The 14579-nt window shown below is 42.0% G+C and overlaps 1 protein-coding gene across 1 annotated transcript in view; it reads left to right on the forward strand.

Moving 5' to 3' along the window:
- Positions 1 to 14109, forward strand: part of DSCAM (DS cell adhesion molecule) — a 119542-nt gene extending 105433 nt beyond the window's left edge. Inside the window, exon 19 of the mRNA XM_031064924.1 lies at positions 13122 to 14109. Coding sequence (XP_030920784.1) covers positions 13122 to 13465 — 344 coding nt within the window. The 3' untranslated portion in view covers positions 13466 to 14109. The remainder of the gene's footprint in view (positions 1 to 13121) is intronic.
- The last annotated feature ends 470 nt before the right edge of the window (positions 14110 to 14579 follow it).

Below are 14579 nucleotides of genomic sequence, written 5' to 3' on the forward strand. Positions count from 1 at the left end.
TCATTGCTTCTTTCCCAGCATCAAAACTCCCAGAAATTTGGGATTTGGAGTTTTGTTCTCCTCCCCACAGCTGTCATTAATGACCAGTTTGGTTAGTAAGATCAGGTCCTCAAGGAATCATTTAAGCAGAGCAAAAGTGAGGCAATTTTTCGTACAAATATTCATAAATTTCCACAATTGTAAACCCAAGTTTACCTGTGAGGTTGACAAATGAGTTAGTCCTTCATCCTCCAAAAAAGGGACAGAAATTGGAAAGAAATGCACTCTCTTCCTACATCCCACTGTGCCATCAAAGAGTCTGTAATGTAGAAAAATGGAAGATAATTGTAGAGGTTCAAGGAGTTTTATAATAATGTTCCTTTTTTCTGTTTTAAGAATAATAATCACAAATTGAGTTATCATAACAATTATTCTTCACTGCAATAAACATTGCTGAAGCAGTTTATTAAAAATAGATTCCCATTATTATAATTTTAAATCTCCGTAATAGCCTCCGCCAAGAAGCCTGTTGGGTTTTTTCTTCTCTTTACTCCTAAATTATTGTGCTGGAGAAAAGAACCACTATTAACTGGGAAATATTTTGATATTTTTGCATCCCAAGTGCTATTTATGTCTGGGGTTCTTTTGTGGACAGACCACTTACATGTATCCCCTGGCAATGGAGTTCATGCTTGGAAGGAATAACATCACACAAGGGCTTGAATGGGAAATATCAGGAAAATTTTCATTTCTTTCAATTTGCAGAAACTTCCTTTCCCACAGGGGTGCTGCAAAATCAGACCCCCAATTATATTTTTCTCTTTTGCTAATCAACAGTAAAAAGAACCTTTAATTGTATTTGACATTGCCCTTAAGGGTTTGTGTGACTTGGACCAGGAATTTCTCTACCTGGGGTCACAAAACAAGTTCAAGGTCATTTTTGACCATCCCACCTCCTTAAAAGTGGGGAGAGGTCACACGAAGGACTAAAGCATCCCAAATATGATTCCAGAGAAGAAATGTCTCTCAGGGGGTGTATCAGACTAGTAGATTTGGAAATCCATTTAAAGCATCCCAAGATTTTATATCTCAGAACTTCCTCCACAAACTTTCAGCTGGTGAAAGGAACCAGTTTGGAAAGAAACCTGCTTATGAGTGGGGACAAATGGCATTTTTGGAGAGGCAAACTCTGAAAAAAAAAGATTTTCCAGGGACTGATTTCACAGCCATGAAGATGTCAGGGACACCCCACTCTCCATAAGGAACCTGGGTGTTTTCCTGGGATTTTCCTCCTGCTGTCCTTGTGGGCAAGAACATTTCTCTCCTCTCCATTTTCCAGCCCTTCTCCTTGGCCCCCATGTCCCAGAGGAGATTTGCCCAGCTGAAATTGCCTTTTAACATCAGCCCAAGGCCAGGCCAGGCCTGCTCTCAACCTCACCATCCAGATTTGGGCACTTTTTTTGGGTTTTTACAGCTGGGCACCTCAGTCCAGCAGCCCAAGTCTAGCCCTTCAACCTACTGCATATTAACTAGGAAGAAACACTGATTTAACCTCTCCAGCTTTGCTGAATGATCAGGTTCTCTCAGTTTCTTAAATGCCTTAATTAGCATTTTTGACCCAATTTAGAAGTTTCTCGCTGTTTTGACTAATCCTGATGATTGAACAGCAAAGCCTTAACATGTAGACAAGCCTTGAGCTAAAGAATGCGAGTACTTTATTAAAAGATTTACAAGGGTCCCTTAAATGCAGTCTGGATATCACCTGCAGTGCCTAAATGTTGTTTTAAACAGCCAAGTCGAGAAACAAATCTTCTTTTCCAGAATTCAGTCGCTGCAGCTAAAAATAAGCTGCTTAGCATAATGAGAAAAATAAGAAGCAGGCAGCAGTGGAAGGCACAGTATTTTTCCAGTGTCAGCCCCAAGATGTGAACTCTTTTTCTGTGAGTTCAGGGGTGAAGGAGCTCCTTCCCTCTGACCCAGGGACTGGAGTCCATTTAGGGAGTGGATTTTTGTTGGAAAGCTGCTGACAGAGCTCCACTGGCTGTGACTGAATTCAACACAAATTTGGGCACAGGGGATTCAGCAAAGGCTGGGACTCTTCACAGCTCACCTTTAGCCTCCTTCCCCCATGCCTGCTCTGTTATCCTGACTGAAAATGGGGAATAATTCCATGAATTCCATGGTTTCCAGATCCAAAACTGAATTTCTTGAAGATGCAGAGGAATCTATGTATCTCTCTGTTGTTGTTCAGAAATCACAAAGCAAAGCGCACAAAGGCTGAGATTATGGGTTGTTTTCTGTTCTGGTTTTCTATTTGCACTGTCTGGTTTGAAATACAGAATAGATATGAAATATATATATATATATGAAATATTTGAAATAGAATATCTATGAAAAATATGAATATATATGCACACACTGTATATGATGTGTATACAGAACAGAGAAATCCCCATCCTGACTCTACAGTGGGAGACCAAGCTCCTGTTTAGAGAGAAGTACATAAGGAGACAAATCAAAATAAGCAGGTGGAAAAACAGAAGGAGAGGCACAGAGTGGGGGAAAAAACCTTCTTGCCTACACTTTTAACAGTAGTAAATACTCTTAGCATGACTGCTAATTTGAATATATACTTATGTATTTACTGAAATGACTCCCCTAGATGAGCATCTCTAGTGTTTCCATATGAAATCCTTCTGTGCACGGAACACCTTCTCTTTATTTTCTGCTGCACTGTTGGAAAAAGCAGGAGCACATCACAGAAAGACAGACTGTGCCATTTGCTGCTTATCCTAGAAATGGCACATCAGTGATGAGAGGAAATTGCCTTTATCTTGTCTCAGCTTTTATTTCTGTGGAGTATCAGGAGCTTTCTCTCCTTCAGCTGAGAAAAGCTGAATGTTCTGCAGGGATGAAAACCATTTAATTCTGCATTTAATTTGATGTGACTACATACTTGATATCACTGGCTTTGGTTTTTATTCTGGTGGATTTGCAGACAGGAAGGCTCACACTGCAAGTTTTTTAACCATGCCAGTGCAATAAAAATGAACTTAAACAGATTCAGATCAAAAGCTGAAATATTCTGGGATCAGAAAGGAAAACAACATCAGTCTGAATCTCGAGTTTAAATAGGACAGCTGTTCAGTTACAAGGCTTCTGTGCAATTGTGATGTGGAAGTCTCATTTTAGGTACTATAGGAGATGTCTGCAACATAAATTCAAGTCACTGGTGGCACTGGAACTGGTTTTCCAGTGAAAAGCTGAGGCTGCCTCATCCCTGGATGTGTTCAGAGCTTGGAACAACCTGGGAGAGTGGAAGGATTTGAAACTAAATGATCTTTAACATCCAACTCAAACCCTTCTGTGAGTCTGTGATTAAATAATATAAATTATTTTAGCAATTGTCACCTCTGAATCAGTGATAGTGGTGTTAGGAAGAGATATTTTAATTAGAGGAAAGAAACAAGTGCTACCAATTCCTCAAAAATACTGTGAGGAGTGTGTAGCCAAAAAATTACTTTTTCCTGTTTCTTCCTAATTTATTCTTTATTTTGATTTCAAAATTAACACTGACTTTGGGGAAAAAAACCAGCATCCCAAATTGTGTTGGTTCAGGATACTCTTGGGGTTTTTTCCCTATTTTTTCTAGACTAAAATTTGCACATTAAGGAAACCCCCCCTAAGAATGCCCATTTTCTATCTTTTGATTAGCAAAAAGATCTTATTAAAAGTGAGCATTATATTGTATAAAATATATATAATTATATATTTTTGTATACATATATATATTTATATATATAAAAATATAAAAGCTGCAGCTATTAGACTACCCATGTTGCCTGTAGCTTTAGACACATTTGATTGAGCTGTAGTTACTGAAGAGTTTTATGCCTTAAGCAAGGATTACATTTATCAGTAAATTTTCAGCTACCTTCCGGTTCTTACAGTTGTAACTTGAATATCAAGTTGTTAAAACTACCAGCAAAAGTTCCAAATCAAACCAAAGATGCTGTGTCCCCTTCAATTAACACAACAGATATTTTAGAACACTTCTGTTAAGTGTCCCTAACTTGAACCTCACTTCTATAAAATTAGATTTTTAATTTTGAAAATGCCAAATAATTTCACCTTTGCAGTTTTGGGACACAGTGTGTGTGGTTTTTGCTGTCAGTAAGCTCAAGACTGGGGTTTCCATCCAGACAAGAACAGATCCAGCCCTGCTTTAAGGTCCTTGCAGACATTTACAGCCATTCCTGATTTAATTAAGTCAGGCTCTGTTGTTCTCCTGTGCCAAGAGGACCTGAGTGTAATCTGAGCTCTACAGGAGAGCTGGCACTACCACACCTGAAAATGGAAACCAAACCTTACCTGCAAGAAAGGTCATGCTTGTGCTCTTCTTGGAAAGTAAAGCAGGAAATCATATCACTAGAGAAAAAAACTTTCGTTTTAACAGTCCTAATGTGACTGTAGTGATGGTCTGTGCCATCCATGGAAGAGCTTTGTGTGCTTTATTGCACAGCTCTGCAGGTGGATTTCAGCAGGGAAATATTCAGCATCCCTAATTTAAATGTGAGAGCTGTGAGAACCCCTGGTCCCAGGGGATTAATTAACAAAAATGCAATGCTGCACCTCGTCAGCATCACCCAGGGGATTCAGACCAATGGACTTGGGGAGACTGAGTCACAGAAATTCCTACAGAAGTTCCCCCCTAACTCAGCAGAGAGAAGGGCAGTGCTGATGTTGGTTTCCCTGCTGCAGCCTGACCTGCCCAGCTCTATGAGCAGCATTTTTGCTCTCCTGTTGCTGTGGCATGGTCAGGTTTATCCCTGAATTCAGGGATGGCTCAGAGCCTGATATTGGAAAATCCCAGCTCTACAGAGACAGGGCAACTGAGAGGCATTTTAAAAGATTCTATTCCATTATCAGTCTTTTAGAAGGGTGAGACACAAAAGATGTAAAACTTAACACCATTCTATCAGAAGCCACCCTATTTCCTGGTTACAATACCCTATAAATGTATTTCAGCCTATTAGCTTTTGCCACACAATGCTGCTACTACTTCTAACACCACCTGTTATTTTGAAAATGCCAAATAATTTCACCTTCACAGTGTTGGGAAACAGTGTGTGATTTTTGCTGCCAGCCAGCCCAAGGTAATCAGCAGCAGGGGTTTCCATCCAGACAAGAACAGGTCCAGCCCTGCTTTAAGGTCCTTTCATTAGGACCTTATAAATAATAGTTCACCTATTATTTTACCCCATGTGGTCTTGCTACAATGCATCTTTCACAGTTCTAATTCTCCAAAATATCTGGTCTTTTTGCAAGGCCATCTTTTGAAACTTGTTTCTAGTTTAATCTCTCTCTCAACCATGTCATCTCTATTCCATGGCCTTCCTAATCAGCACACCTTATCTCAGAGTTTGCATACAGATGTATGAGACTGTGAGCTTTCAGTCAGGTTTTGGGAGTCCTTTACAAATCCATTTCTCACACCTGGAGAGGTCAACAGAGCAGCTCCTGCTGGTTCCAGTGACCCCTGAAAGCTCCTCACCTGTCCAGCCTCTGTGCTGACTCCAGGCTCCCAACCCATCTCAGGAATAATCCTGTTTCCATGGAGCCACCATCGATTTAACCCCCAGCTGAAATGATGTATAATTGAGCAGCTTCTGTTCACTGCACCCAGGAGCAGCAAATGAGTTTTAAAAGTCCAGCCTTGCTAACCAGGGGCACCTCACTGACGTTTTCAGCACAGTTTTCCAAGTTTTCCCAGCCACTGGGCAGGAGATGCTGTCTCAGAACATCCTTAAAAATGCATGAGGCCGCTTGCGTGACAGGGCACAGACAGGAAGGGAGCACTCCTGGCCTTACCTTTTCTGTCACCATTTCATTATTTATTGACAGATTTGCTGCCTTTAGTCCTGGGGTGGGTATTGATTTACACAGTGAGGCCCCTTTTGCATGTTATTATAACTGAGACACCTCATTAAATCCAAGCAGGAAGGGATCAGTTGTGCAGGTGCAGCAGCCCTGTGAGGCTGGACATCCACATGGCTTATCCATAGGGTCTAAATCTATCTGACCCCTGGAGTTCATCAATTTTTCCTTCCTTACTCAGCTCAGTGTCAGAAAAGCCCTTAAAAATATATCAGTTCTCCTGAAAGTTACTTCTGGAAAGGACAAAGCATTTGGCAGGTCTTTTGAAAGTGCAGCACTGTGTTAGAGACCCCAGTTCCGCTTAGAGAAATGCAAACCGAAAACGTGCTTCAATTCCTGTTCCATTAGATCTTCCAGGAAGAGGTAACAATGTGATAATCAAGGCTCCTGCCATCCTCTCAGGCAGCTGCACAGTCTGTTGTGTCAGTGGAGTTCAGATGGATGATCTCAGTTCAGCTACAGCAGTCATGCGTTTGCTTTAAGACATCCTGATCAAAGGCTTTTTCTTGGAATCAGAAGGCTTAAATCTAAATAACAAAAATGAATCACCTTTTAAAAAAGAGAAAAAAATCCACATTAGTTGGAATCCTCATTTTCAGTCACTTAAACCTAATCTCCAGTAAGTAGAAATCAATTTAAAGTCTTGCTGAAATCAATAGAGTCAGTGATTTATAGCAGAAGCAAATTTGGCTCCTGAACTACAGATTTCCTGATACCCTGGTGTTCTTTAAGAGATAATTCCAACAATTGTAGTCAACAGCAACTGTTGTTTTTATTTTGCTCTGTGAATCACAGCTGGTATTTTGAGTATTTTTATGAAAATGCCAGTTTTAGCAGACTGCAATGTGAAACATTTAACAAGGTGTTGTGGATCTCCAAACCATCCATGAGGGTCCAGCTTTTGTGTAGAAAGTTATAAAGTACAGCCCTGCAGGGGTGACAGGGAATTCTGCAGGTAGAAATGGGAAACCTGGCTATTTCTCTAGCATTTTTTCAGCTATTTAGGTAAAAAATGCAACCAGCATAAGGGTGAGGTGTTTTCCTGCCTGCTGAAACACAGAGAGAAGCACAGGAGGATGTGATGCTCTGGGTCAGAGAGCCAGGAAGGGCAGGGTGGGAGCTGAAATGAGTCCTGCATTCAGTCAGTTTAAAGGTATCCCCCAAATGCTGAGCACTTTAATCATTTAATCATAATTGGGAAGGCAGCTCCACACTGAGCAGATCTTGGGAGCTGTATCAGCCAAGCAAGGAGGTGCAGGACTGATCCTCTTCACCCCCCCTTCTTTGAAAGCAGGACACAGGGCCAAGCCAAGCAAATAATTGGCTTTATTGCTCATTAAGTGTGTTTGTCCCTGGTGCTGCAGAGCCCTGCAGGTGAGGGGATGGTTTCGGCGCACTGCGGACCCGAGATGGACAGGGAGGGAGCACCAGCAGGATTCCAGCACTGACAGCAGCAATTGTGAGAAATGTTACTGCTGCTATCAGCCTGGCTTCAGACCAAGCTGCTGCTGTCCAAGAAAGCTTTGCCTGCTAAGTTCTTAATGGTGTGTCAGTTCTGGATGTGACAAAGGCTTCTGAGCATCGCTTACACTCTTTTTTTTCAGCAAACCTCTCACCTTGTCCTTGCAAACTCTTCACTCTTTCCTCGTTTCTAATGCAGGTTTTTCCTTATAGGCAGTCTTTGTCCTGAAAAACAGCCTGTGAGTAGCAGCAAAGGCTTCACTGATTTATTTACTGTGCTAGTGAGCTGGAAAAACCAACTGTAATTTTTTAATCAGCATAAACCTGAGCTTGGAACTACATCAGCAGCTCTGTCTCCTGTGCTTCCTTTCAAAGTAAAACACAACATCCCATCAGTGCTTCCCCTTCCAAAGTCAGCAAAGCCAGGAGATGCCCAGCAGAGTGGGGCTCCATCTGCACAGCACTTGTACACCCCCAGCACTGCACAAGGTCATAATTTGCTCCTAAATCAACATCATTACATCAGCACCTTCCCTAAGCTAACAGGGCTGTGGGGACTCAACCCTGGCATGGTCTCTGAGCCCATGGAATCATCCCACAGAGAAATCTCTGAGAGCTTTTTCTCTGCCCACTCACCTCTTGAAGCAGGATGTGCGAATGCCCTGTTCAAGCAGTCTCATCCTTACCTTTGTTAAATAAAACACCCTGTCACAGTCAGCAGCCCTGCTTCTCAAAACTTCCTGAGATAATCTCTCAAATAGCACAGAATTTCCTCCACATGGCAACCACAACTTGAAAACCCTCAGGCTGTCACCCTCACTGATGGTATCTCTGTTGGAGTGTTGTGAAGACAAATTGCTTTTGCTTTAGTGGAGGCTCTGATTCATGAGAAAATGCATTGACCTCTCATGTAAAAACTTGGTAAGAGCGTCTTTTTTTGCAGTCTGTGATGATCCTTGTATTGAAAATAGCACAAATCCTTAGAAACTTCTTTTTTCTGGAGTAGATGAAAGCAAAAAGAAAAACACCATGCAAGCTCTCTGGCATTTGAAAGAGGAATGAGGTAAATCTTTTGGGAGAAAGGAGTGCTTCTCAGCTTGGTTTAGTTCTGTAGATGAGACAGCTATCTTGAATAAAATCCAAGAAAAACTCAGCAGTGATGTTTTTCCCTGCATGTAGCCTGTCAAATTCATCCCAACCCTTCCCACACCTGAAGCTGACCTCTGGAAAATGGCTAAAAATGTCTCGTTTTGGTTTTTTTTTTTTTTTTTCTTTTTTTGCAAAGTGTTTCATATCAGCTTAGTTGTACTGAAATAAGGATAAATTATTTTTATTCAGTGTCACAATAATGCAGAAAATATTCCCTTCTTGGTAGAATGTGTTGCTTATTGTAAATATCACAGTAAGTGATTTTTAGCATTTGTTTACAAATATTTATTTGAACTAACATTTTCTTAAATGTACTATACTAAATAATTCATTAGTGGGTTGGCCATTAAGGAAAAAAAATAAGACTGAGGTAGCTGTGGCTTAAATTGCAGCATTCAGATTTGACTGGGTGCTTATTATTTCTGTACAAACTCAAGGTTCTTATACAGCAAATCCTCCTTTCTTAAAAAATTGCAGAATCACTGAAAGGCCAGGGTGGGAAGGGACCTCTGAAGATCATCCAGTCCAAACCCCATTTTTAAAAATGCATCAGAAAACTGTAGTTTTAGAATGTCTTTTGTACTAATTAAGCCAAAATGCATGAATTATTAAACATGCTCATTTACAGTGCTCATGCACTTGAAAGGTTTGCTTTCATTACTAATAAGGCAAAAACATAGCTGAAAAGAGGTAATTAGAGCATCAAAGGCAATGAACCATCCTGAAACTTCATAATGTTTTGCCCAGAAAAACATCATTCAGCTGAACAGCAAGAAACCAAAAAAATGCCTACACTGTTGTGTCCAGAGGATAAGAACCAAAGTCTTCCCAAGCAGCTCCAGAGATACAGCAAGAAACCTTTTCCTTTGCTCAAAAAAATACCTTCAGAATTGATGTAGGAATGGCAAAGGTGAACCCCTGTGGTTACATTTCAAAGATTGTGTTTTCAAGTCAGAAACCCATTAGTTCTTCTAAATCAAAGACTTTTTTTCTTTTTTTTTTTTTTATCCTGCAACGTTTCAACCCTGGCACAGAAGAAAAAGAGTTCCATTCTCAAAATTTTTCTTTGCCAGTGATTTTAATAATGTGCCCTGTTTGATAAGCAGTTGCAGGGAGAGATGCTCCTTGCAGATGAGAAGGAGCACCGACGCTTTTTATGATGGGAAAATGTGTACATCACGTCAAATAATGAGGGCTCTGCATAAGCCATGGCAGAGATTGTGCTTTGAGTACCCAGCTCTGGAGAACAAGTTACACTCTGTGGTTTCTCATTACTGAAATCCTGCTGGAACTTTGCCCCCAGACATTTAGAAAATTGCAGTAAAATGACTGCATATTGTTTACACAGATTATTGACTATGCTTTCTTATGTAGATTTAAAGAGGGGGGGGGAAAAGATCTTTTTTACATAGCTCCAAGCTCCTAAATACACTTGAGAAATGTCTAGACAGCAGCTTGAAAACCAACCTCCATCTCTGTAAGGTTCAATGCTCATTTATTTTTTTTTGTAGTCCACTGATACCCGTGGCTCTCAAGAAGCAGCAAATGTGCCAAGGCACAGAATCAGCTCCGTGAGGGACCCACAGGGAGCTGTCAGTGAGCCACGCTCCAGCTGCTGCTCCACACCAGCTCCTTCCTGGAAAGCCAACCAAAAACAAAGCAGAAAATGCATTAGAAAGAGGGAGCAGGTGTAAAATGTCCTGGGTGGTGTTAACAAGGTAGTGGCAGCCCCTCACAGGCAGTGGTGGGTGACAGACACCTTTGGGAAAAGGCCAGTTGTTGTGGGAAATGGAAACATGGAGTGGTTTGGGAGGGATGGCAAAGATCACCCAGTGCCACCCCTGCCGTGGCAGGGACACCTCCCACTGTGCCAGGCTGCTCCAAGCCCCAGTGTCCAACCTGGCCTTGGGCACTGCCAGGGATCCAGGGGCAGCCCCAGCTGTGCCAGGGCCTGCCCACCCTGCCAGGGAACAATTCCTAATTCCCAATATCCCATCTAACCCTACTCTCTTTTAGTTTAAAGCCGTTATTCCTTATCCTATCACCTCATGTCCTCATCCCAAGTCCCTCTCCAGCTGTCTTGTAGCCCCTTTGGGCACTGGAAGGGACTCTGAGGTCTCCCTGGATCCCTGTCTTCTCCCGGCTGAACAACCCCAGCTCTCCCCTCCTATCTCCACAGCAGAGGTGCTCCAGGACTGGGTTCAATATGGAAAATTTTTCCTCTTCTGCTGGGGCTGAGGGACTCCAGTGGTGCATGGGAGTGGGAGAAAAACTCCCCCTTTTTGACCCCAGCAGTCTCTAAACATTCCTGGCATTAGAATTAGTCCCAAAGCTCTCACATCTGCTGTTGCCATCTCAGAGGTGCATTCTTCTGGCCCTGACAGTGAAACTCTCATCCCTGAGACAGCCAAACCAAGCTCCTCAAAACCTCCATTGGACAGAGGGCAGAGAGATGTGAGGAGCATCACTCTCACTCCTACACTCCTGCCTCTCTCCCTCTGGGGAGGAGTGGGGTAGGAACAGAACATAATTCTCCAGAATATCACAGTGCTGCACGAGGAACAGCCACAGGGAGCAAGTGACACAAGAACTTCCCATCCTGGCTGTCTCCTCCCTCACAGGGAAAGATCTTTGGAGCAAACCAACCCAAAACCTGCATTTTGGAAGGACTTGCACTACAAGGGGATGCAGAAGCAGAAGAAGTGATGTGACCAGAGGGTCTGGGTGCCAAGGGAACAGAGCAGGTGTTGGACAGCACGGATGTGCCCACGGGCAGCTTGGCTCAATGCCTGGGGAGAAGTGCAGTGAGTTGGTGCCTCCCTGCTCACACAGAATCACAGAATCACAGAATAATGAGGTTGGAAGACACCTCTAAGGACATCAAGTCCAACCTATGCCCTAACACCTCAACTAGACTACAGCACCAAGTGCCCTGTCCATGTCCTGCTGTCCTTCACCCCAGGAGTGACAGCAACGTTGCTGTCTCAGCTGAAACAGGCTTGACACGCACAATTGTGCTTGGCATGAAAGGAACTGTAGGAGAATCAGGCAAACCAAGGAGTAAAACCCATTAAAGTTAACACCACCCATTTCTCAAGAGGCAATCAGTGTGATTACCATGACAAACCTCCCCCTCTCCCTCCAACTCCACGGTGTGTGTCAGGCTCATCTTGACATACTCCCATCTTACTCCACGGGGGTAAAACACCGCGTGCTGTGAGCCTGTGCTGGAGATGCATCCAGAAAAAACCATATGGTGTTAGACTGTGCCTGAGGGATTTCTATAGGAATAAACAAGAATTCTGGCCAAATGCAACTCCTCAGCAATTCTCTCTCTGTGACCTGGAATTACAGATAGAGCAGATGCTGTTGGTCTTTTAGCTAAGACTTGCAGTGCCTTGACTTACGTGGGAAAGCAGAGGACCTGTTTTATTTTAATCACTGGACAGCTTTTAGCTGGGCTAGAAAGAACAAAATTGTTATACATAGTTTTATTATGAAGAACTGCTTTCCTGGTCTGTTGTTTATGCCACTGGCACAGGTCAGCCTTAATTTCTCCTGCTGTAAATAGCTCATGCAGAGCTACACAGGTGGTGTGGTGCCAAGAGTCTCCTGCTTTAAACATTCAGGATGCATCCCATCTGTAGATGAGGCTCTGGGTTTGATATCAACCATAAAAAAAAAAGCAGCTCCATACCTGCAGAGATCTCTAAAGAAAGGAAAATACTGTTCTGAATTCTCCTGTAACTGCTTTTTTTTTCATACATAGGTGAGGTTACACCATCAAATATTTTTAGCAGGGAATGTCATTATGTGCCTGATTGCCTCTCATTTCCTTGAAGGAACATCATGAATGCCTAACAGGCCCAGGAGTCGGGGGAAATAGTGAATAAGAGGTTTTCTTGACAATACAAAACAGAAAGTTGATGCAAGAGCTCAGGTGCCTCCCAGTGCATTTTGTTACCACAAAACCAGAAGCATCTTGGTGGTCACAGTGGTAAAAAATTATTAGTGAATTAAACACAGTAATGATGGCTGACAGGTAAATTTTGTTTTATGAGGACAAGAATGTTTCTGTTTTATTCAGAAATCTCTTGAAGACTACAGCCTTAACGCTCTTGCATCCATTTTAAATAGTTTAGTCATTCTGCTCAAGACTGGGGCTCATTAATTGGAATTGTGTAAAGGTTTCTATTTAAAATGGAAAATAAAAATCAGTAGTTTACTGAGCCTTCACATTTTCCAAGTTTTTGACAAAGGAAAACTTTTCTTTTCAGATTTGAGAAAAAGCTCTTGGTCTTTTCATTTTATCTCCTTCATGCCATGAGTGCATGTAATAAACACTGCACTTCTCATTCCGTTGTGAAAACAAATATTAAGAGCGAATTCTTGTGGATCCGCCCAAAAGGAATTTATTGCACAATTCTGTAAGATCATAGCACAGTAAATGGCTGACAAATAATCTATCAATGATGAACTCTGATCACAGATCCTCCCCTTTGGCAGCCAAACCACCTCGAGTCGCTCCCGACAGGTGAGTGCCACGCAACGCACGACCTGAAATAAAATCTCACTTCTCTCTTTTGCCTCCCCAGGTGATCTCATGCATTTGCCACCCTACCTTAGGATGGACTTTTTATTGAACCGTGGCGTGCAGGGCACGAGCAGAGACCTGGGTTTGGGGCAAGCCTGCTTGGAGCCACAGAAAAGCCGAACCTTGAAGCGTCCCACCGTGCTGGAGCCGATCCCCATGGAGACATCCTCCACGAGAGATGTCCAGTCATGGCAACCTGGTGCTGTGGCAACGTTACCTCAGCGAGAAGGAGCTGAGCTAGGACAGGCTCAAGCAAAAATGAGCAGCTCCCAAGAATCCCTGCTGGACTCCCGGGGCCACTTGAAAGGAAACAATCCCTACGCAAAGTCTTACACCCTGGTATAACGAAAAGAGCATGGCTGGACGGTGGCTGTAAATATTTACACTGAAAAACAAAACAAAACAAAACAAAAAAAAAAGTCCAATGAAAGCTACCTTTTTTTTATTGAATTCCAATATTTATAATTAAAGAAGAAGATTGCCAAAATATTTGACAAAAAAAAATAATAATATGAACGACAGACAGTGCAAAGACTCTCTTGCTTTTTTTCTGTCTGAGTGTGAGCTTCATCTGACTGGACATCTGAATTTTTGGGTAAAAGAGTCCAGTTTTCTGATCTTCACAAGCGTTTGTGTTTTTACTGATTTTCTACGAAGTGCATGGAGACTTAACAAAAACATTTTAACTGGAAGTTCCATCAGACAAGATTTAAAAGGGAAAAAAAAATCACAAAAAAAAAAAAAAAGAAAATCACCCTCTTTGTGAATTCAACAGGAACATTGATTTGGAAAAATGAAAAGTCTTTTGTCATGTTTGCACTTTTTTTTTTTAATTAGAAAATGGGTCCTTGATTGTTCTTTTTTTGTTGTTAATTAGGATGAGTGGTGTCAGTGGAGTGAGGAGATTGATTTGGGTTTTTTTTAATATTAATTTAATGAGACACTCTTTGCATTTTGTCTATGCGAAATAAAAGGGTCTTCTGCCTTTATTTGTGATGTCTGCTTCCATCACCTTTTGCTGTGGTTTTCCCAAGGTATGATAATCATGTCAGTGACATCCTCTGAGTAATGTCTTCTGGTGCCTTGGGAAAAAAGGAAAGGAACTCAGGGGTCACTTTTTTTGGAAAAAAATTGGGATTCACTTTTTTTTCTGCCATGGGGCAAAGAGGGTGCAAGCCCTGAGTGCTCTGAACCAAACCCACCCTGGACTCTCAGCATTTGCTCCATTTCACACCAGCAGGCTTTGGTTCAGCCTCAATATTTTTTGGATCACAAGAAATGCATTGACGTTACTTTCCTTCCTCCTTAGAAATGGATCTTTATTCCATTTGGGAGCAGCTCTTATGGAAATTCTTTGCTTACGTAAGGACCGGGGTGGAAAAAAACCAACAACTTTTCCCATAATAGGAAAAATGGGAGGAAAAAAGTTATTCCAGGTCTTTCTCTAGAGGAAAAAAAA

The sequence above is a fragment of the Geospiza fortis genome, unplaced genomic scaffold (genome assembly GCF_000277835.1).
Source record: "Geospiza fortis unplaced genomic scaffold, GeoFor_1.0 scaffold233, whole genome shotgun sequence".
Taxonomy (NCBI): Eukaryota; Metazoa; Chordata; class Aves; order Passeriformes; family Thraupidae; genus Geospiza; species Geospiza fortis.